The 25734-nt window shown below is 35.8% G+C and overlaps 1 protein-coding gene across 2 annotated transcripts in view; it reads left to right on the top strand.

Annotated features, from left to right (window-relative positions):
- Positions 1–25734, top strand: part of LOC128227676 (protein mono-ADP-ribosyltransferase PARP15-like) — a 46355-nt gene that overhangs the window by 8491 nt on the left and 12130 nt on the right. Inside the window, exons 7-12 of one of the 2 annotated variants that reach the window (XM_052938421.1) lie at positions 532–774; positions 1865–2095; positions 2982–3174; positions 3939–4172; positions 5161–5418; positions 6590–8771. In XM_052938421.1, the coding sequence (XP_052794381.1) occupies positions 532–774; positions 1865–2095; positions 2982–3174; positions 3939–4172; positions 5161–5418; positions 6590–6849 (1419 nt within the window). In that variant the 3' untranslated portion in view covers positions 6850–8771. Of the gene's footprint in view, positions 1–531; positions 775–1864; positions 2096–2981; positions 3175–3938; positions 4173–5160; positions 5419–6589; positions 8772–25734 lie in introns of those variants that run through there. The other variant, XM_052938422.1, reaches the window with a different exon arrangement.

The following is a 25734-nucleotide window of genomic DNA, read 5'->3' as shown; positions in this document are numbered from 1 at the left end:
AATGTTGTTCCCTTTCACAAACTGCATCCTGTTAGTCAGATAGGACCTAAATAACTTCATAGACCTTTCTGTGAAGTGATAAAATTAAAGTTTGTGTAAGAGTATTTCATGGTCAGCTAAGTCAAATGCTTTTCGGAGATCGAGATAAATGGCCCCTACATAATCACCACTGTCTATACCCTTTAACCATGTATCTATAAGATGGGTTAATGCAGTCTGACATGAGTGATTTGGACGGAAACCCGACTGATTTTTGTGTATAATATCCGTTCTCTTAAAAAACATTTGCAACTGAGACGCAATATGTCGTTCAAATATCTTTGATAAAGTATTGAGAATGGATATAGGGCGATAGTTTCCCGGTTCGTTCTAATTTCAAATACAGACCTGTTCCGTTGTAGATGGACTTTATATTGGCGTCAAGAACTGGACTTTAGCCGGACACTTTTAGCAAAACGATAGAAGAGACTGCTCGTTTCATCCTTCACGGATACTTCCGATATTAAAATCCGTTCTTGTTCTCGATTGCAGACCGACGTGATTATGACGTCATGCACGCGACGGTTGGACTTCAGTGCCGGCACACTAAGCAAGACAATCCTGGAGGCAGCGGGCCCAGGGCTGCAGACGGACGCACAGACCCGCTATCCCCGCGGCATTCAGCACGGGCAGGTGGCGGTCCTCGGGCCGGGGAACATAGGATGCAGAGCAATATATTGTGGTGCCATACCGAGATATGATAAGCGGTCGGAAGGGGAGAAATCCCCTCAAGAGGTTTGTTGCAGAATACCCCACCACCACCGACATTTTTTTCAATGAAGATAGTTGTACTAGCCATCACGTAATTGGGTTGGGTAACAAGATTACTATGAACATGATCCGGAATAACATCGCCCAGCCTGTCGCCCCTTAGGACGGGAGACTTGGCAATTTCCCAACCCTACTCCTAGCAAACCTGGTCGCTCGATGCACTTCAAAGTGACACTCTTATTCAAAATCAATACATACACATATATAACAAACATAAATTTTGAGTGTTACACCTTTAAAGGGGCTGTACTCCGTATGATAAAATAGCGAAAAAAAGAGAAAATTGTCGAAAACTGACATAAACTTGGCAGCGATGTGTACAATGCATTGAAACTTACTAACTGAACTACCACATAGTTTACAATTTATTTAAGTATAGTCGTTATTTCGTATTTTCCCATTAAAAAAGATTATTGGGTATGTCTACCAGGTAGAATTCATTCCTTATGCGTGATTGGCTAGTCGGTGTTATCAAGTGATATTACCGAGGTAGGTGTATAGCTTAAGTATGTCACCGAATTAGAGTAAGCCGTCGTAGCTCAGTGGATACGACGCTGGACTGCAATTTTGGCGACACGGGTTCGAACCCGGTCTCCGATACATTTTTTTTTTTACATTTTGGTACTTTTTTTTACAATTATGATATCAAAGCGTAAAACATTCTATTAGATAATTGTCCTGAGATTCGTTACTTTTTTTGGTGCCAATCTGGTGTACAGTCCTTTTAACTACAATGTACTTACTAAATAATGCATTTATGGAAAATAGTATGTACAGATAATGGGATTTTAACCGTGTTTTTGATAGCTGAAACATAAAATATTAAATGATTGGTGAATGCTAAAAGATTTACAGTTATTTACTACAGTCTCATAAGGTAGAAATACCGTGTTTTCATTCAGATTCATCATAAGAACCATTGTTTTCGACATTTAATCATCCTTTCTTGTATATCAAAACAATTGTATACATTGTGGTAAATCTTATTAGGGAGTAAGAGTGCATCTTTAAGTGATATTCACAAGTAATACAGTAACTTTATTCATTCCTACAGTTATACACAACATTGATACGCGCATGTCTTGACCAAGCCTCCAAGGACGGACACAAGTCGCTCAGTCTGCCGCCGCTGGGGACGGGATACCTGGCCTTTCCACCGGATCTAGCGGCACACTACACCATCTCCGCGATACAGGATTTCGTCCGTAGTACACGCAGAACATCAGTCGAGAAAGTCGTCATTGTTGTTCAAGGCGTTTCGTCGAGTTTGATGAGAAATCTTAAGGTATTTACAGCATGGCTCTTTATTATATATGGTACGAATATCGCAGGTTTAGCGCAAAAAACGGTAGTAACTGACATTTCTAAAATTAGACCGTAATTAGAGAGAGCATAAAAACTGTTTTTACTAAGTTCCCATCAATTTCACACCTAGATTTTGTTATAGTTTTAATTGTGTGTACTTTTCATGAATAAATTGTAAAATCACCTTGGATTCAATTTCAAAAAGAGATGTATTAGTTAAACAGTCAGTTACAACCGTTCCGCAAGAACATTTGAAGATATTTCAAAATGCATTTTTTGCGCAAAAGGGTTGTAACTGAATCTTTGTTTTATTCTGATTTCTTTGATAGCTGTAAGATATTTGACTTTTAAACACAATTTATGACTTGCAATGTGAATTATACTTAAATACATCACTATATATATTGTATATATATATTGGTCCTGTTTTGTACATGTGCTTAAACTTTGAGTCGTTGAAGTATTAAATCACTTATTTACTTATAGTTTGGCATTGGTCTGCCTTTAGCATTTTCGTTATTTTAAGACTTTTAATATGGGAAACACAAAAGTAATGCAATACGCTAATAATGCACTACTTCCAACTACAAATTTTAAAAAGATTTCTCGACCTCGGGAGTAACCACAACCCCGATGCAAATAGTTTATGTCATATACAATCGGTTTTGAGGTAGCGGCACTTGTCAAATGGTTGCGCTCCTTTAACGTCAATTCCAGGACCCGCCCATGGACAGAAAATTCATTCATGATCCTGTTTTTAAAGAACGAAAATGTTTGCTGGTTTTATTCATATCGTGGATTTTTTAAATTTAAATGGCTTGTTGTATGTTTCCATTTTACAATACGTCCATGAACTATTCTTACAGCCATATCAACGGGAACTAAGCTCGTCAAGTCGTGGTGGGGCGGAGTCGCTTCCCTCACGCATGACGCCACTTCCGGAGCGCATGACCCCCGAATACTGCAGCTACCGCTACCAAGAGGAGGAACATCCCCCAGCTTACTGGACAAACTTCACCTCAAACCTCTCTGTGAAAGATTGGAAGGTCCGGAATAAAGGCAAGCAACTAAATAGCGTCGCATCAATTGAAGACCTCTTTAATTTATTTGAAGACGTTTGTTACTATGTGTTGCTATCATAATATAATTATTGCTAGCAACAATTCAATTGTTGCTTTCAGCACTCATTGAATAACAGAGCTCTTCAATTCAATCAAGTAGGGCAACAAATGATTTGTAAATACATATGTAGCGCCAATTCAAACTAATCTGTACAATGAATCTTAGCACAAACACTAACGAAGTAAACAATTATGATACACTTTGACTAAGGGATCAAGCGGACTGGGGAAATAGAAAAATGTGTGTAACAAAAACCTCACCAGAATGCACTGTTTCAGACTAAAATAAGCCCAAATGTTCTTAGGGTAGTATCACCTACCCGTTTATAGCAATGTATTTTATGGTTCCTGGGGTCCAAGGGGCGAACATCATAAGTTGCGCACCCAATTTCGCCTACTCTCTTGTCAAGTCTTGGAGCCACTCGTGTGATAACACTGTGTTATAGTAAGAACATATTTGGTAGAAGCTTTATGATTAAGATGGGCGGAACGAGCGAAACAGAGAGCTATTCTTAGTCATTAATATTTGGCCAAATATGTTTTTAAACTGATTCATATTATAACAAGTTTTCTGCAGGCAGGGAACCAAATTATGACGTCATGTCAAATAGGCTGCAAATATTTAATTCTTAAAAACAATTGAATTTCATTGGATGAAAAAGTAGGTTAAAATCTAACTTGCACCATGCTCTATGGTTTCAGGAAATGACATGTATACTCTAAAAGGAGTCGACAGACCGACGTTCAGTATCATAGAAAGATTTATTCGGAAGACATGGAGGCAGGGAAAAGTTGGTCACGGACATGACGCACAGGGCTTGACGGATCTCGGCTGCACTGGTCTTAAAGTGAACAAAATTGAACGAATAGAAAACCTAACTTTGTTTGAGCAATATACACACAGACGCCAAATCCTCCTGCATGAAGCCACCGAAGGTACTTTCGCTCTTTTAGCTTCATACATAAACTAAATCATATCATTATTTCGTTCATTCAGGGAAAAATGGATCGTGTCAAAATATTAAAACGGATCAAAAGTATATATAATACTTTCGAGTCTGTTTTCAGCGTAGAAATCATTACTGCCGAAGGGAGACCTTCTTAAGTGCTTGCAGGGGCGTAGCTAGCCCTCTATTCATGTGGATTCATAATTGTGCTAGGGGTAGTGGGTTCGGGGGCATGCCGCCTCAGAAAATTTCGAAAACCATGGTGCAATCTGGTTCATTCTGGGCGTTCTGTTGTTCTTTATTTAGTACTGGAAAATGGACAGTTTTAGGATCATGTATTCAAGTACGCATACTGAAACTTTGGCTGCTTTTTTGCCAGAATCATGTGGATTCAGCCGCGTACTCCTGTGTAGGCATTTACGCGCCTGGCTTGTTATGGTTAAATAGGACATTAAAGGCTCGATGCCATTTTTTATGCATTTTCGTGTTCAACCCATTAAATAATGATAAAAAAATACATATGATTTGGCCCTTTTTTATCTATCTGGGGAAGTTGAGGCCACAAAGCTATACATGTATATTGGTTAAAAATACACATTTATAAGGCTAATATTGTTTAATATGTACCTAAATTATATGGTTTGTGTTTTAATCATTATTATTAAAAGTCAAATGAGTTAAACATGATAATGCATAAGAACTAAAAAACACACGTTTTCATCAACCTATATGCCTTTAAATCCATTAGCTTCCTTGGTGAGAGACAAGGGCCTTTCATCACAGACCATTAACCCGAACCTAATAAATATACGTGTTTCTAAATTTCTTAGCCCTTTTGCTCCATGTCCGTATGATTTCGACATACTGCATTTCGATGTTTATAATGTCTTATACATGTATCCATATCTGTAAGTTTTTCTCATCATGTCGACGACTTCGTGGTAACGAGTTTCAATTGTACACATTTTTCAAATCAGCTAACCTCTTTCAAAACCTCACCGACTTGAAATCAAAGAATGGCCTCTCCGAGATTGAGAAACTCATGGATGAAGACTGGCGGCTCGGGCGGCTTCTACCGGAAGTGAATGAGGGGTACCTGTTCCACGGGACGAAGGAGGACCGGATAAATGGCGTCGTCACGCAGGGGCTGGATCCCCGACTGGCCCAGGGGCACGCGGTACTCGGACAGGCGATCTACTTGGCGGAGAGTTCGACCAAGGCCGATCAGTATACAGGTATATTTAAACTTGTGATTTAAACTTATTTTAAGAATTTCTGTGTTCTTAATTTAATTATGACTTTATTAATTTATATTTTAAACAAGGTATGTGAAAGGTGATTATAAGAACCAAGCTTCTATTTTCACTCCACTGCTGTAGAATTTATGATTGTAATAAAGGAACTAGACATCAGATGGTACCAAAATCGACATCAACATTGTTTCCACAAAGCAAGCCTAGATTTGTCACTAAGAGCTTGAATGAGGCCGATAATACATTAATTTACATGGTTCAATGACTATTTTTCCGCTGTCTCAGCTGAGTTTACCCATTTGAAAATAGCACGTCATGGTTTCCCAGTTAATAGTGTGTATATTTAGAATGTGAGTCACGTGATTAATACAGATGCATAAGCCGAAGCTTTTTTTTTAAAAAATAACTGGGATTTACGTGGTTTATAAACCCAGTAATTTTCGATTAGGAAAAATATGCAAACACTGCAAAAGGAGCATGTGTCGTTAGCGGGGTGTTAACTTTGTTAAATCCAGAAAAATATGTATGTATTAATCTACCATTTTATGTGAGGAAATCGTTAGCGAGATTCCGATGTTCTAGTCATATTTTTTTATTGAGACTGGTCGACATTTGGGTATCGAAAAGGGAAAATAGACTGTGTAGATATTGCTTAATTAATTTTGATATCAGATGTGTAGAAGATGAATTTCATGTATTCTTTCAATGTAACAAATTCAGGCAAGAAAGGCAATTTTATATCTATAAATGGTACACGGGTAGGCAAGACTTCCAAAACTTCATAAATCTTTTGCAAAGTCTAAACGATGACCGAATAAAAAATATAGCATTCTTTGTAAATGTAATAATGAAACAACGAGATAAGGAAAAATGAATGTCATTAAGGAATCACAACTCTAAAGAGTTTATGCTTTGTATTGTATGTGTTGTATATGGGCCGGAGGCCGCCTTTCTTTACAAATAAAATTTGAATTGAAAAAATGTTACATTAGTAAATAAGGGTTAATGTGTTGTACACAAAGATATCAATTCTATGTAAACTTCTGACAGTTTTCTTTTTTTCTTGCACTTGTTATCATCTGGTGTCTTGTCCCTTTAAAAGATCTTGGCCACATCCTGAGTTTTAAATATACATGTGACCTTGTTCCCTTAGATCTTAAAGATAATCGCACAAAGACGGGCCTGAAGATGTTTCTGGTTCGGGCCTGCTTGGGGAACATCCACCTAGTGAATAAATGCAGGAAACTAAAGCGGCCACCGTGCACGGAAACTGCGTGCCTATCTGACACGTGCGACCACGAAAAGCGATTCCACAGCGTTGTGGAGGAAGAACAGTTTATATTCCGGGAGTTTGTCGTTTACGACAGCAACCTCGTGTATCCGGAGTATCTAATTTCGTACGACCGCGTTTGATGAATCTACGATGCCAGTGAAGTGATTTGCGAATTTCGTTGCCACTTGGTACCCACAAAATGGGGAATTAATTCATAAAAGAGAGAGTGACAAATTAGTGATATAATAGCGAATAAAACATGTTTTAACTATTAAAAAGCCAGTAAATTGCACCAAGAAAGATCACTGGTTGCCAATAAAAAGACTGAAGTATTAGGCCATCCTAAACAAATATTGTGTTCGCAATGGCCACACTAGCAGATCCAGGGCTGGGGCGCAATCGGCACGCCCTCTCTCCCCCCCCCCCCCCCTCCCACCCCCAAGAAAAAAACTAATTCTTTCAATATAGGGGGAAAAGAGTAATAAAATACTCCAAAAACGCACCATTTCGGACTAGAAATTGTTAAAATTTACTTGAGGGAACACCCCCAACCCCCCCTGCCAACGCTTTATACCAAATAAAGTTTGGGTCTGAGGGAGGGGTAAAAGTCAAAAGGTAACGCCCCTAAGACACGCCCCCCGCCCCCCGAACATCAAATCCTGGATTCGCCCCTGGGCTAGATTCAGGGTTGGTTGGTGGGAGTTTTCGCGACTATGTATCAGCTTAACATTTGACAAGGGAACTACAGAAATTGTTTCGTCTAATACCAAATACGGCATCTAGTGACCATTAGGGCTTTTGCAAACAGGATTTTTTTAAGGATGGCCTGTAATTTAGTGTGTATTGTTTGGTAGCGTTATTTCCAGGCATAAAATTCAATAGCTTTAGGTTCATATTAGTAATTATGAACATTGCAAATCTCCATTACATTGAAACTCTCTTTCCACTTGGGTGTTGGAAAAAGTGCATGATTTTTTTACTATTCAAAATTGTACAATTATGCACATTTATTATTGTAATTTTTTTAGAATGAAAGTGATTCTTTGGGATTTCATAAAAAGCACTTTTCTGAGTCTGAGTCTAGACTTGCACGTAAGACTGTTCAAAATCACTGCCCTTGGTGCTCTCTCTGTATTATATATCACAATATTCATTGTTGCACTGAGACAAACAATTGTCCTATAATCTCCTTGATTGTGACTAGTGAAATCAGTGTGTGCCTTTTAAAAATGATTATTGTTTTCATAGTATATGTCTCACTCTTTAAAATCACACTATGTTGACTTAGTTAAACTCTTCATTTTGATAGCACTGTTACATCATCTTTTCTCTTCCAAAGTACTATGACTATTTTCAAGAAGTACCAAAGTTACTTCAAATGTCTGTGATATATTTGTATTTTTTAAACATCCTTTTTTTATTCCGACCATGTCATGGCAAAAAATACTCTGCTCATTGTGCTATCAGAGGTTATTATTATATACATAAATTACATGCCATTTAATATGCATTTTACTTATTGATATAACCAGGTTGTTAGAGTTTGAATTCCTTAGCTCAGTCACAGGAGCTTATAATATGCATTTTCTCGTTTTTGCTCAGAAAAGAGTATTATTCAGGATCATTACTTGTACATGTATGTATGTTCAGAGTTTTGTGCACACTATAGCAGATAGATAAATTTCACAAGCTTTCTTGTATGCTATGGACTTTAACTTTGAAAATAAAACTAAAAATATAAAATGATCTTCTCTTCAAAAATATACATTTTTGTTATTTGGTATACAATTCTGTATATTTTGTATACAATAAATCTGACAACTTTTCAGTTGGTATATAGAGTATTGCAACAAAATATCATTTTGACACAAAAATTAATTGAAATCTAATTATTAAGAAATGTAATGGGTAAGTAAGGAGGTACTTATCAAAAATCCAAATAAGGCAGAGTTAAGCATCAAGTGTGATGCTGTGAATGAATTTTATGCTGGCAAGTGGATATTCATTTAAATGGTACTCTACAATTTTGTAAAGTTTGAATGAAATACAACAAAAAATGTAATGTTAAGGATTGTTAGCCTTTTTGAGACTGTTTATGCTGTATGAACGATGGAGGGTCAATTGCAAATTTAAAAAGAAGCCAGCTAGGACACCCCATGGAATATGCTCTTTTGCCCGCCTGATTTCACACTTCAAAATAAAATGGGATAAATCCATGTATTTACATTCTAAATATTTAGTCACCATGATTAAGAATTAGAGGGTGAGAGTGATCTAGTGATATAGGTGTCCGCACTCACCCAGGTTGTGAGTATGATCCCCACCTGGGAAACCTTCTAACAACCTGTCAAAATAGACCCCAGGGGCAATATTCATAAAACATTTTAGTAAACATTTTCACCTTAGTGGGAAAATTGCATTTTTGCAAGTTGATTTTAAAGAAAACTATCAATGTTTGTTCATAAAATATAAAAACAAGGAAGAAAATGGTCTAATTAGTTATTAATATATGCATATGAATAAGTTTGATAAAATGTAAAGGGTATTTTAAATAATGGTTGGTAAAAATTATGCAATATTCACTTAGCTGAAATATTCACAAAGAAACTGAAATAATATGGCCTGAGTATAGGTCGCTATTCTCGCTAACCAGGAAATCGACACAAGGGTGTATAAGCTGTCCCTTTTCATCACAACCGAGCCCAAAATAAATCATAATAAAAAATGTATAATCTTCTGCCCATGAGTATTTGGTGTAAAAGAAAGGTTATCGGCAACAAACATTGGTAAAATCGAACAGTCCATATTTGTTTATTGGTATACTTAAGATCAGAAGCGGAACATCAACAAGGGCAAGCCCGTAGTGGATATTCTATTACCCATTATAGCATTAAAGAAAAACATAGCCTTTTCAATATTTATTTTATTTTCATTGTCTATATCTTATGTTTGGGAAATAATGGGCAAGGCTCGGACAAAATGTCGGTAAAATATCAACGGTTCTGTCATGGTCTATCTATGATCAGATCCGACCAATCTATTTAAATACCACAAATTGTCTATAAAATGTTATTTGAGAGTTGCCAATCGCCGAGCAATAGAATATGCTGAGAAAGGGGTATAATAATCCCTCTGAATAGTCAGCTGCTACGGTATGATTGATATTTTAATCGTCAGAGCCTTACCAGTGAAAAAAAACACACAAAGCAACATCAAAATAATTGAATGGTAAAATAGCAAAGAAACACAATAGGTTTGCAGCACATCTAGTATTGAAATCAGTCAGCTGGACTTCGGCGTGAGCTAGAAAGCCGAATGGTTAGCCAGATGTGCAGAACGATTTGGATTCTGACCTCGAGTCAATCTCCGGATTTACTGAAAATATATATAGGAAGCAAGCAGAACACATGTATCGAAATAAGTTATTATTCATTAAGTACATGCCTGTATGTAGGCAATAATCCTAAGTTACAGCAATAATCCTTTCCGAATCGAGCTGTCTTTTGCTTCATGTTATAACCAAATGTGACGTCACAAATCACGTGGTATGTCCACACTGAGTAGTTAGATGACCTGAATCTAAATTACTAAGAAGGGCTCGTTCGTTTACAATGTGACAGCAAATGAGGTTGTTTGTAAGTCAAATAAATGTAACTGCAGAGTTTTAAAGCGGTCAGTTAAATCCAGAATCTATGCGAAAGTTTTGAATGTCCTTACGACAATTTTATTAAAACGCAGCTGACTTAAAAAACGGGATTAGGCCTGAAAATTCTATCTTGAAGCTGCACTCTCACAGATTGAACGTTTTGACAACATTTTTTTGTCTAAGAACAAGTCAATTTTTGCGAAAATGCATGGACATCAGTTATATAAGACTGCTGATCGCAGATTTTTTTTATTTAAGTTTAAAAATTGATGTTTATGCATTTTTAATTTTTTTCATTAAACATTAATTTTCGAAAGGAAATAAGAAAATTTACGATCTTAATTTTTGGTCAGCAATTTTATATCATTTGTTTGCAGATTTTTACGCAAACATTTGCTCTTTCCAAGAATTTTTTTTTTGTAAAAATAGTCTATCTGTGAGAGTGCAGCTTTAAGTCTTACCATCTTAATTGAAACGGGTCCAGGTAAACAGAAATACATGTATTATTTACTGTATAAATAATTCTTTCTTTGTAGCGTCTCACTCTCTGACCCGAATGTGGGCATACTGACGTCATAAGCTGAGCAGATAGGCGGCGTTCACCATGTCAGACAGCGAATCAACCACCAGTTCTTCGGTTGTGCATTTAAGTGATTCCATTTTTTGTTTGATTGTTTTGTGTGCTTTTTATAAATGTTACGTTTTAGTTAATGGAGTCGTGCGTTCGCGGTCGTTCGGGAACATCACGGTGTCCGTGGTCAAGGCGGACACAGAATTGAACGAACAGGTAAAAAAGGGGCCGCGTTTTAAAAAAGATAAAAAAAGTATCGTATACTAAGTCATTTTACGCATTCTGTCCGTATTTACGGGTGTACAGGAGCACTCTAAAAGATGCACTCTTACTCCTAAAAAAGATTTTCCATGATAAATACAATTGTATACAAAAAGATCGAATAAATGTCGAAAACAATGCTTCTTATAAAAGATACCGAGTTTAATTTGAAAGAAAGGTGCAGAAAAAAACGATATTTCTACCATATGAGACGATAGAAGTAAATCTTTCAGCACTCACCAATCATTTAAAAAAAAAATACGTTTTAAGCTATTAAATACACGGCTACTATCTTGTTATCAGTAATTAATAGTTTCCATAAATTCGTTATTTAGTATGCAGTTAAAGATTTATCACTCAAAATTGATGTTTGTTATACATGTGTATGTATTGATTTTGAATGAGAGTGTCACTTTAAGCAGCGTGCGGTTTACGACTAAGATATCTAACTAAAACGGGACCCTGGGTTTATTAATGTGAGTGAAGTTAGCAGCACAGCAGCATAGCAGCAAGCTGCTAGCAGCAACAGCAGCTAGCTGCTGTGCTGCTGGCAGCTAGCTGCTGCGTTTTTACTATGAATATAATAAAATATATTTACTATAATACAATAGTATATAATTGTTTTTTATTTCAGCTGTTTATAGGAATACAAATAGGAGTAAGAAAAAAAAGATTTTACTGATTTAGCTTATTTGGTAAAATTTTGATTACGGCAGGTTTTTTTTTCATGAGCGGCCCACCAATGCAAACATTTAGTTGAGAAAGGCCATAAATAATAACAATGTTAATGAGGATATCAATGATTCGGCGTTACTTTTGGCTTTGTGAACTAGTGCATGTTAAGAAAGTATGCTCATATATTGACACATATAGTCAACTAGTGTGTGCTTCAAAAGGCAATGCCTGTTTTGCATTTAAAATAACCAAAACCAAACCAACTAGACATCTCTTATTTCTAATCAGGGATATGCATAGGTCTCCGAGTCACAACAATGATTCCATATTTCATTTTAATTTTAGCAGGGACCGACTACTCCCAAATTTGACATATACAAGAAAAGACCCTTTGTAATGGAAACACTTAGAGAATTAACTAGGATCTTTGTACTTCTTCCTCTATTAAATAATATTGGTATATTATATCAATAGCCGGACGTGACAATTAAACGTAAAAGGGGAATTAATAAAGAACCAACTTTTAACATCTTAATTTGACTTGAGTCATTTGAACGATAAAACTTTGTCGGCACTTAAACAGCGACTCGCAGTTATGTCAGCTAATACCACAAGCTGGTCAAATGCACGTTCCGCTAAGACAGTGTGGCTCGGGCTCGGTGAAGCTGCACTACTCAACCGGAGGTACGGATAATATCCCCCCGGATGATTGCCCCCCAGACATTAGCCCCTAGGACCATAGCTCTCCCGGAAGATAGCCCCCCCCCCCCCCGTCTTAGTGAAAAAACGGACGATATCCCCCCAATATTAAAATGCATATTATAACCAGTTTATTTAAGCAAATTTGTATGATATTCTCAGACCTCAATGACTCGAAATTGTGAGGACTATTTTTACAAGTCAAAATCGAACTTGTAACACTAATTCCCACAACATTGTCCTCTTCAACACTACGATTCTGTTAGATGGTAATAGGGACAAAAGGCCCGGAGCCAATTAACAAATACACAGGAAATGGCCCCTACTGTGACACCAGTGTAATATTAAGAAGATGCACGGCAGTGGATTATCATGGCAAATATTCCTTAAACTAGGCAGAAGTCAATACAATGAACACTCAAGGTCAATATAATTGTATTTTTTTCGGAACTATACGGGACAATATTGTGCGGGTGTTCTTTAAATTGACTTTGACACAATTAACGTCTCTGACGGAGTTATTAAAAATAAATATTTAAAATATCAAAATCAAGTTCCATTTCTAGAAATACATATTTGATATTAAAAAGTAATTACGAGATAATCGCCAAATTATAACCAATCAAGCTTAGTTACTTATGAAAATCCCTTAAACAATAAAGGTGTTAATCATAAGTATTTCCCTCTCATTGTCCTCTCGAATGTCTTAAACGATTGATCAGAATAACGTAAATCTCTTTCGATAAAAATGGCCGAGGAGCTCCGAATGTCTTTTGGCTATATTGGACTAACTTAAACGGATTGAAGATGTTACACTGCGGAAAATGGTTTAATATACGGGAATATACTGAAACCCGTACATCCAATTTGTACGGTAAGTGTACGGGATGTTGAGTATACGGGTGTTATATTCATAAAACTCGCACATCTTGAGTATACGGGATTCGATGTATGGGCATGCAGTAACCCGTACATCCGTGTTGTAACAAAAAAACAAACAATGAATTCTGTAGCCAATTTAGGTCTTTGGGGGTTTAATTTGATAGCACATTTAATATGAAAGTCATTTATACCATTGACTTCAACATATCTCTGTTTCGTAAAAAAACAGGATGGTGTCAGTAAAAATTACCTTTGTAGAAAATTTAATGCTTTAATGTGTTTCGATAGCTTTTGATGAAATTTAAAAGACTGAGTTCTAAATTATAAAAATAAATAATTCGGACAATACTGAGTTGATTGACTAACGACTAGTACTTATACTATTTTGATGGATGTACGGTACATCTCCGTATATCTTGAGTGTACGGGCATGAACGGTCTCCATACATGTTGAAAATACGGGAATTTATGCTCTTCCGTACACTTTGAGAGTATGAGATTACACTATTCCCGTACACGATGAATATAAGGGCTTGTACAATTCCCGCATTATATGGATGTTCGGAAATAAACCAGTTCCCGTGCACACTGAGTGTACGAAATAGTAACAATTCCTGTACATTATGGGTATACGGTAATGTACCCTTTCCCGTACACACATGTTATAAAGGTTTTGAATTTTGTAATAAAGTCAGGAAATTTGGTGTTATATTTGACAGCATACATGATATGAACAACATTTAAATCATACACTGGTATACATTGGCAGGGAAACCGCAATGTGTTAGTAAGGGTCCCGTTGTATAGGAAATGTTATGCTTTTGGTGGGTTTTAACAACCTTTGATGAAATTAAAGCGACATGTTTATAATAATAAATAATAAAAATCGACAATGCTGGTAGGGTTGATGTACGACTGGTACTAACAAAATTTTGATGAATGTACGGTACCATACATCTCCGTATATCTTGAGCGGATGGACATGTATGGTCTCCGTACATGTTGAGTGTACGGGAATTTATGTTCTTCCGTACACGTTGAGCGTACGGGTTTATACCATTCCTGTACACGAAAAATATACGGGCGTGTACATTTCCCGTATTACGGATGTACGGACATATACAAGTTCCAAAAGTTACAATTCCCGTACCCTATGGATATACGGAAATGCACTCTTTCCCGTACGCCCATGTTATAAAAAAGTTTTGTAATCAAGTAAGGTGAGTGGGTGTTTGGGTATGTGAGTGAGTGAGTGAGTGAGTGAGTGAGTGAGTGAGTGAGTGAGTGAGTGAGTGAGTGAGTGAGTGAGTGAGTGAGTGAGTGAGTGAGTGAGTGAGTGAGTGAGTGAGTGAGTGAGTGAGTGAGTGAGTGAGTGAGTGAGTGAGTGAGTGAGTGAGTGAGTGAGTGAGTGAGTGAGTGAGTGAGTGAGTGAGTGAGTGAGTGAGTGAGTGAGTGAGTGAGTGAGTGAGTGAGTGAGTGAGTGAGTGAGTGAGTGAGTGAGTGAGTGAGTGAGTGAGTGAGTGAGTGAGTGAGTGAGTGAGTGAGTGAGTGAGTGAGTGAGTGAGTGAGTGAGTGAGTGAGTGAGTGAGTGAGTGAGTGAGTGAGTGAGTGAGTGAGTGAGTGAGTGAGTGAGTGAGTGAGTGAGTGAGTGAGTGAGTGAGTGAGTGAGTGAGTGAGTGAGTGAGTGAGTGAGTGAGTGAGTGAGTGAGTGAATTGATGTATTCATGAATTAATGTATGAATGAACAAATAATATATTCAAACAATATTATATAAATTGTAACACCTGCTTTGATGAATGCTGATAAAATACAATCATATCTAAGATTAGAGACCGATTGCTAATTAAAAACAGATTATTGAAATCGAAATTAATTTCAAGTTTTCTAATTGGATGTTATTATTTTTAAGAAGCCAGATTTGTTTTTATCTTATATTTATCTTTATATTATATTTTTACCAACGCTCTATCGATTGAGCTCACTCAATACTGAAGGTGGTGGTGGTGTTAGTAGTTTATACTCCGGGTCCCGGCGTGAGCACATTTAAGGGTCCCAGAGTGACAGTTCAACCACCGCACAGCACTCCTGGGCAGAACCAGTACTTGGTGCCTTCACCTCTGCAAGGAACTGAAAACTTCTGTACATGCCAGGGGCAGTGGTACACTGCGAATGGTCGTAGAAAGGATTTCATAACAAATCACAACAGTAGTGACCTGGTCCGCCCGGGAACCGAACCCGGGTTGTCCGATTCAGAGTTTTACACTCTACCGATTGAGCTAACTCATAACTGTGTGGGTGTGTAAGCTTATTTATATTCGCACTCGAGCCTTGCCCATTCGGCGAGTGCTCCATTAAGATTGTTAGTCATTTTAGGTTTTTGGAGCATTGTGCAAAGACAGAATGTAAAACTGAGCTACGCTACACTGGTTCTTTAACGTGCACCAGTGTACTGCACTGTCACACGGGACCCCCATTTAACGTCCCTTCCGGAAGACGATTAGTTTTTGTTAGTGATGCGACGGGGGATCGAACCTGTGACCCCTGGATTGATAGTCAAGTGTGTTATCTCAAGACCACGGATCCGCCACACTCACTAGTGCAGATAGTCGGAGGTCGTTTGTTTATTTGAGTTTATCAAAGTCTGCCCGCGCCCATTGGCTGCATTATGGCTTGACCCCGCCGTGACGCCATCACGAGTTAAATTGTGTTTAAATGCCATAAGTGATATGAGATAGAATGACAGCAATTCGCAGAAACAGAGTGAGATACAAGAGATCCGGGTGTGTTACCCTAGCTCTTTGCGAAGAGACCTCTTGGTTCTTTAACGTGCTCGGTGTAAAGCACCGATACACGGGATACAACTTTCCTGGGTTGAACCAGTACTGAGTACACCACTCTTCCAAGCACTACCCTTTAAATGCCAAGCGCCTTAACCATGGCGGATAACAAAGGGCAACTGATAAGCCACGCCTTATTTGGACGCTGATTGGTCAGTCTGGTATTGGCCGGCTAATTTGACTGACAGCCCGCGTTATGTCAATTAGTGACATGATCATTTGCTTATAAAAACACATGGCCAGTGGGTCATAAAACTATACGAAATGCAACTAAAACACACACATTCTAAATTTAATTAATTAATTCGACAGACTGTGGAAATTTTAATGACCGAATTATAAATCAATTGAAGTAATGACATATAAATAAATCTATAAAAAGGCAGCTTCCTTATCTCACTAATTCTTGTATTTAAACTACCTAATTTAAACAATTGTGACAATTGTGATAACTGTTTTGAAGAATGATGATAAAATCCTTTCCGAGATCATATCTAAAATAAGAGGCTACTGTTAAAAGAAAAGAGACTGGTTATTTATTTAAATCAAGAACAAGAATATTAATTTCAAGTTTGCATGTTATTGAAAGTTCTGAATTTAAACTTATTGATCATCTCATAAACTGCATATTGAAACCGGCCGATATGGCCGAAATAGAATAGATAGAGCCCAACGTTATTGTACTATTTGTAACTCTAATGATTTAGAAGATGAATATCATTAAATCATAACATGTCCTGTATATAATGACTTCAGAAAAAAATGATAAAAATATATTACATTAGAAACCCAGGTATGTACAAGTTTATCGAAACTATTGTTATCTAAAAACGTAAGCATACTAAGTAGCTTAAGTAATTTAATAAATCAAGCATTTATGTTAAGAAATTCCTTACTAAATAACATCGTTTAGATCTTTCAAGTATTATGTCATTTATTAATAGCCTCCCATAATACTTCATTAGTTAATATAATATATATCTCAGTTTGCATTTGAAATGAATCTTTTTTCCATTTATTGAAACTTTTTTTGTTCTTTAATTTAACTTACTTTTTTCCATTTATTGAAACTTTTTTTGTTCTTTAATTTAACTTACTTATACTATTGTCTTTTATTTGTATATAGGCCATGAATCGTTGTGACCATATTGAATATTTATATGTGTGTTTATATTTTTTATTTTTTGGCAAGAAACCGTTAAATAACATGTTTACGACAAAAACATGTCTGGTCGTCCGTCCATCCTTAAGACCGCCCGCCCGTCCGACCGCCCGCCCGCCCGTCATTCCGTCCGTCCGTCCGTCCAATTTAAGAAGCAGCAAACCAGATTTTTTTATTCCTAAATGTATTTAAAACGGCTCTAATTGTAAGCTTACTTTTCTCATAATTTGTTACCCATTACTAACTTTATTTTCATTGATAGCGGTTGACCCTAACCCACCCATTGGTATGAGGGAGTTGCAATAAAGATGCCTCTTTCAAGTTGCACTCTTACATGTTTGACAATTTTAACTTATTTAAGTCAGAATCAGAATCAGCTAAATTTGGCATCAATGTGTTCATTTCTGTCATTAAGATATCTCACAATAATGATCTCAACTATTTGGCAATCTGCCGAAAATTCTATTTTTCTTAAAGCATTAGTATTATAGTAACGCTTTAAGAAAAATAGAAGAAAATTTATTTAAGGTAATATAACACACAATCTAACTAAATCATTATTATTATCATGATTATTATTATTATTATTATTATTATTATTTATTATTATTATTATTATTATTATTATTATTATTATTATTATTATTATTATTATTATTATTATATTATTATTATTATTATTATTATTATTATTATTATTATTATTATTATTATATATCCATCCCGAACAAGCGAGTGTACGGGCTCCGTACATACATATATATATATATATATATTTGCCAAAAATGCTATGCATAAAATATGTTTTTCTTCAAAAGTACGTAAAAGAAATATAAAAAAAATACATTTTTTATATTTATTGATAACTCCGTATATCCACGGGTGTGGGAATGGATAACCGGAAGTCCGTACACGTGGTGTTCCGTATACGTATTCGTGTACGGGTCCCGTACACGTTGGGTGTACTGGGTCGAACACGCCCGTATATATTATTATAGATGTATGGGGTTGGGTTTAAAAGACTGGCCGGACCGGACCAAATGCGGACGAACGGAAATCGAACTGTTACGGAATTCGTTCGGTTTATGTATGTATGTGTGTGTGCGTGCGTGCGTGCGTGCGTGCGTGCGTGCGTGCGTGCGTGCGTATGTATGTATGTATGTGACTATATTGTTCACACGGAATCATTTTCAAAGATTAAATTAACTTATGTATATTTTTTTAATTACTATGTAATAATCTGTTAATTATTGTTTTTATTATAATTATATATTATTTTAATAATAATAATAAATATTATTATTATTATTATTATTATTATTATTATTATATATCCATCCCGAACAAGCGAGTGTACGGGCTCCGTACATACATATATATATATATATATATTTGCCAAAAATGCTATGCATAAAATATGTTTTTCTTCAAAAGTACGTAAAAGAAATATAAAAAAAATACATTTTTTATATTTATTGATAACTCCGTATATCCACGGGTGTGGGAATGGATAACCGGAAGTCCGTACACGTGGTGTTCCGTATACGTATTCGTGTACGGGTCCCGTACACGTTGGGTGTACTGGGTCGAACACGCCCGTATATATTATTATAGATGTATGGGGTTGGGTTTAAAAGACTGGCCGGACCGGACCAAATGCGGACGAACGGAAATCGAACTGTTACGGAATTCGTTCGGTTTATGTATGTATGTGTGTGTGCGTGCGTGCGTGCGTGCGTGCGTGCGTGCGTGCGTGCGTGCGTATGTATGTATGTATGTGACTATATTGTTCACACGGAATCATTTTCAAAGATTAAATTAACTTATGTATATTTTTTTAATTACTATGTAATAATCTGTTAATTATTGTTTTTATTATAATTATATATTATTTTAATAATAATAATAAATATTATTATTATTATTATTATTATTATTATTATTATTATTATTATTATTATTATTATTATTATTATTATTTTAACCTGACATAATAAAATATCTACGAAACATAGCAATGCGTATTTTAATTTGGTCGGGAAATTAGGTAAACTTCCGAACGATTTCCGTAACAGTTCGAAGATTTCAGTTGGTCCGCATTTGGTCCGGTCCGGCCACTCTTTTATACCTACCCGTGTACGGGACCGTTCTTTCCCGTAAATTCAACCATTTTCCGCAGTGTTAGTACAAAATGCCTTACACATGTTGTGAATCATCATCCCTGAAGTATGATAAGCCGTCTCATGCCACGCTTGCTTTCAGGTGTTCTAATTTTAGTTGTGTTATGTTAGGCTCTTTTTCATTGGCTATAGTCAATCGCCAAGGTTTACCGACTGCAAGATAATCTATTAATAGAATACAGTGAAACGCCTCTGATTGGCTGAAATTGTCTCTGTTTGCTCTCCGAATCTTAGCGATTGATCCAGAGTATAGTCACATATCATCAACATTCTGGTGATCGAGAAAGGTTAACATGATGGGTTCTAAACCTATAATGTATGGCTTATAGAAAGCACATTTTTATATATAATCTGGTAATTTTATACTGTCAGTGAGTTCAAATTTAATTTTGAAACGAAGCTGATCTCTGCATCTTTTAAGGATTTCAGAAAGTTGTTTTTTTGGACACTTAAAAGTTGCAAATATAATTTCGAAATTTGGATTCAAGGCTCTGTCCCCTCCACCCTATAAATAACAAACTAAGCACAATATTTACTTTTTATTATTATTGAAAGCAACTGTTTGCTTTTTTCATATTTTAAATATTGAAGAGAAAGAATGACACATAAAAAAAAACAATCAAATCTTACAAACCCTACCTACATATAGGCGCGACCCTACCGATTGGTTTAAAAAATATTAAAACAACTGTATTAATACTTGTGGTACATTTTCTTTGGGAATAAGAGTGCATCTTTTTAAATATGTAGTTTAAACATTTTTACGTTTTATACAGGAATTCTTTAACGCTATTCGCCAATGGAAAATAACGTTCTTATATCAATATTCTTACATCAAGCCTTATAAAAAATGCCTGTTTTAACCTTAACCAAATCTTTGTTTTGCCTTATAGTTCTTAACACAAATAAATTATTATAACAGTACAACAATTTAAATAAAATATTAAATGAGTCGCTTTGCTTTATAAATTTTTAATTTTAAATTACAGTACCTGTTTCTCAAGTTATAAATGGTATGATGTCATTGCCAGTAAGTGTTACTGACCATCAAATTTTTGATCAAACAAACGCACTGAACGACCCCCGCTGAGAAAAGTTATAAATAGGTCAGATCTAAGTTGATTACATAAGAAACACCCGCTGCTGACAGTTTATAGTATACTAATTAAGCATCATCGAAGGAACTCCAGATAATGGGAGCAGAAATTAAATCACAGCAGGTGGCTGCTAATAGCACTAAAATGACTCAACAACGGGCTACACTATAACCACAGATCAAGAGAGGAAATGTTTCACTTTTCTTTAATCTTTACCTATATATATATATATAAAAGAAGTGATATGAAAGAAGTCGATCATTTTCATGTACTAAATCGTTAAAAGGTTTTAGTATGTACGGAAATAAATGTAGAGAAATAAATTACTTGACATGACACAGCCGTACACAGCCATTTATTTTGTACAAGTACATACTGAGCCAATAGTTCAGAACTTCAGAATATTTACTGCTCTAGAAGTTTAATGGAAACACTTGTGATCTGCAGTATTTCTTAACAATCAAAGTCACTGTTATCTTAACATTCCAATGACAGGATGATGAGGATTTAAAATCAGTGTTTCAATGTCTAATATGTTGTTTAAATAGTTCAGCGTATACTTTGTTGCAACCCTTTTAAAGGGGACTGTCTCACAGATAATAAAATAGCGGAAAAAATAAAATTGTCGAATAATGACATACACTTGGCATCACTGTGTACAATGCATTGAAACTTACTAATTGAAGTACCACATAGTTTACAATTTATTTAAGTTTAGCAGTTTTATTGCATTTTACCATTAAAAAAGATTACTGGGTATGTCTACCAGGTAGAATTCATTCCTTATGTGTGATTGGCTAGTCGGTGTTATCACGTGATACTACCGACATAGCTTTATAATTTAATAGTCATGGTAGCTCAGTATGGTAGGGTGACTTTAAGCACTTTTGAAAACAGGGACCCGGAGCCCCCTTTGCTACATTTCATGTTATGTACCAAAAAAACCGGGAAGGTCTGAAGTTTATCAGACTGCCGGCATAAATTGGCATAAATGGCGGCGAGCCGAGAAAGTCCAAGATGGCCGACAAAGATGGCCGCCAAAATCTGAAAATCAGCTATGCTCTTTTTTGCCTTGTTAATAGAACTTTTTATCTTATTTTTAAATATTTTTCCATCTCATTTGCAAGAATATAGATGGTTTATGTCTTTTCAGCATGTGACTTGGTAAAAATATAAAAGATTTACAATTTTTTTCATAATATATAGTGAAAATTTTGCCAGAATTTTGCATATGAGGGTACTATTCTAATTTGTATCTTTTTATTTATTGCACCCATTACCTATTTCTTAGATTAAAAGATAACTATAAACATTTATACATAATTTACAAATTTGTTTCCATCTATCACCAAGTCATAAATTGTCAAAAGCTGTTTTTAGGTGGGTGGGGTAAATTAAAGTGGTTTAAAATTCGGACCAGGTCAGGATTTAGTTCAGAATATACTAGAGAGAACAGACTGTTAAGTTGCAAAACTGCCATCTATAATTATGTTTGATCAAAGCATATTAATTTAAAGATTTCATAAATTAAAAGCCATTTATACAGGTAGAATCATTTTCAAGGGATAAAATTAACATCAGCACCGTGGAAGTTTTTTCGGCAGGAAAATTTAAAAACATGTAAACAAAGGCCTTTTTTCAACATTTGACACTATTTTGACACTAAAGTGAGTATAATTATAATGAATATTAAACATTTATTCCTTCTTAAACATAGTAAGTGTGTTTTGCCATGTATAAAATGTTGAAATATTTAAGAGATGGATGGATTGTTTATTTAATATTTATGTGATCAGAAACTTGAAAAGTTGATTTGAGAGTGTCCTAGACACAGGTGCTCGTCGCATTGCCTGGATACAGTAATACATACTTATTTCATATTTTCTTCTTTTTTTTTAATTATTTATTTATTTCGGTCAAGATAGTGAATACATGTCATTTAAAAAATTATTCCACAATATTTCATGAAAGAAAATTGGTATATATAGATTTCAAGCATAATTTTTTATTTTTAATATTTTTTATTATTTATTTTGGTCAAAATAGTGAATATATGTCATTTAAAAAATATTCCACAATTTTTCATGAAAGAAAATTATTATAATATATATATAAATATATTTAAAAAATAAAAAAATATAAAAAATGATAAAAAAAATGTATTACTGTGTCCAGGCAATGTGACGAGCACCTTTGGTCCTAGACAATTTGTTTTGATAATTTGCAATAATGTTATGAGTGAAAATGGTTTAAAAACATGTGTTTACATGTATGTTCAGTATAAGACAGCTGAATAAGTATAAATATTACAATATATGCATGAAATGCAAATAAATCTATTCTATATATGAAAAACGGTGCAACTGTAAATTATATCCCTTCAAATATATCCACTGTATTTTCAGTATGAAAGTTTGATAATGGACGTTTCTGAGGCTGTCCCATGTACTACAAAAAAGAGAAAATTAATATTCAGTCCAGAAACATGTTGTTTTTGTAAGAAAGGTTTCCAGAGCAATAGAATTACACTTAATCCAAAGAAGTTTGATTCATTGCTTACAACTTGTAAAGGCAGAAATGATGAAATATCTGCAAATTTTGTAGAGTATGAGTCTATGATAAGGAACAATGAAATAGCAGTTCACTACCATAAGGCATGCAGATCAAAGTCTATGCACCCATTTTATAACGGCTATAATAGCAATGGCATGATTGATCAGCAACAAAATGACAACACACCAAACAAATTTACCAGATCACAAAAAAAGAAGAATTTGATTGGAAAGAGAACTGTTTTATCTGTAGTAAAAGATGTAGCAACAAACATAGAAATGAGTGGTCATAAGTGGAAGGCTCCACAAATGAAAATTCTATACTCATAACCAAACTTTTAAAAGTGACTGAAGCCAAAAATGACCATGCATTACATGCTAGGCTACTTGGGTGTAGTGGTGAACTTGTTGCAGTTGAAGCGAGATATCATCGCAAAAAAACCTGTCTCAGTAATTACTTAAGAGAAAGTGGCAACAACACTGATAAAACTCCACAAAAGAGTAAAGAGACAGAGAATTTCGATCAAGGTCAGTTTGTTGCTAAACTCACAAAAGGCACGTTCAATGCCGTCTGGATAGATTATGTGCTTGAAGTCACAGAAAATAAGGCACTCAACTCCTCTGGTGGTATTATAGGGTTAACACACAATGACAGTGCATTAACACGGTGGTTTTTATCGAGACCGTTAACTGCAAAGTATGCCATAGCATTTGCAAACCGCAGACAGACCACATCAACAAAACATCACACAGACACTCCATTCCATACAAATGCATACAATAGTGCAGTTAGTCAGATGTTGTCCCTTTTTGAGAATGAATCATTTATAGATCCGTTTTCTCTTTCGTCTCCCCCTGAAAAGCTAGTAAACATCGCTACAGGAGTAGCAGCCCTGCTTGAGGTGGAGGAGAGCCTTTTAAATTGTCATGATACAGGCAAACGATTGCTGCAAACCTTTGTTAGTGAGAGGTTCATAGTTGAAGAAGATCAGTCAACAAAAAAGTCATTCTTTGATCCAATGGCACGAGTTAAAATATAAACCATGGCTCTGTCTAAGTCTGTTGTTCGAATGGTCACAAAATCTGTTCAGATGAATGGTGAGGAGATGTATCTTCGGCTTTTAGCCATTAATACATTCAAAAAGGTGCCTTTGCAACAGGTTTTATCATTTGAAAATGCCCCAGTCCCTCTTAGTTTGTTCACTGATGAAGGTTCCATAACAATGACAAAGAAATCTGACTTCCTAGACAAAATTGAAGGTCTTGTTAAAGATGAGGTTATTTACAGTATCCCAGCTGCTTCTGATTGTATTGTCTTTGATGGGATGGCTATTGTCCAAATGCTTCAACCTTCAACAAATAGACAAATCACTTACTCGGAAATGGCTTCAGAGTTTTGGAGATGTGTATTAGCCAGTAGTTATGGAATCAAACACATCCATGTGGTTTTCGATAGGTATATGACTAACAGTTTGAAGGCCCAAACGCGCCAAAAACGGGGTGAAACTCTTTCCCATGCGCCAGTTACAATTTAACCAAATATGCAGATCAGGGACTGGAAAATGCAGATCAGGGACTGGAAAAGTATACTGACCAGCACTAAGAGCAAAAGTGAGTTGACTAAACTTTATACAGAACACCTTGCATTGCATGCCCATGATATTCTTGTCAATGGTGAGACATTGTTTGTTGCTGGTGGTATGGGTACAAAGGATTTAAAAGTCACCGGTCTGTCAGTAGCATTTGTTGGTGACCTAACATCCGACCAGGAGGAAGCAGATGTTCGACTGATATTTCATGTTGCACATGCATCTGATTTAGGTGCAAATACAATTGTTGTTGCTAGTCCAGACACCGACGTGTTTGTTTTCCTTGTACATCATTTTGATCAGTTGAGAGTTGAAAAGATATTTTTCAAAACGGGTCGTAAAGTGGCGTATTCTGATCGAACAAGGAATATTCCAGTTCATTCCGCAGTTGAATTTCTTCAGCCAGAAGTTACACAAATATTGTTACCGGTATTTTGTATCACGGGCTGTGATACATGTTCTTCATTATTTGGTATTGGTAAAAAGAGAGCTTTCCAAGTCATGACCAAATCGGCAAATGTTGGCTTGTTGTATGGTCAAAACAATTGTAAATCACTGAATGTTTTAAGAACAAATCTTGTTCTTGCAAAAACAAAAGTAAACCAAGGAAACTTCCTCCAACCAATGACAGTTTCATGCTCCACTTGCTTTGATGTATGTACCAATTGTTGATCTGGAGAGGTGCATTATCCCCAACACCATTGGCTGATCCAGTGGACTATGGTTATACTGTTGATCCACATTCAGAATTTTTTATTCCTCAGATGATGACACAATCTGCAGCTGCCCCTGAATTGCTAAGTGATTTGGTTTGTAGAACTTTGCTGTAATTCATGCAAAGATGATTGTGTTTGTTGTTCGAATGAGCAACCT

This window comes from Mya arenaria, chromosome 3, assembly GCF_026914265.1.
Source record: "Mya arenaria isolate MELC-2E11 chromosome 3, ASM2691426v1".
NCBI classification, from domain to species: domain Eukaryota; kingdom Metazoa; phylum Mollusca; class Bivalvia; order Myida; family Myidae; genus Mya; species Mya arenaria.
The sequence above is the reverse complement of the archived record's forward strand: the minus strand, read 5'-3'. Positions and strand labels throughout refer to the sequence as shown.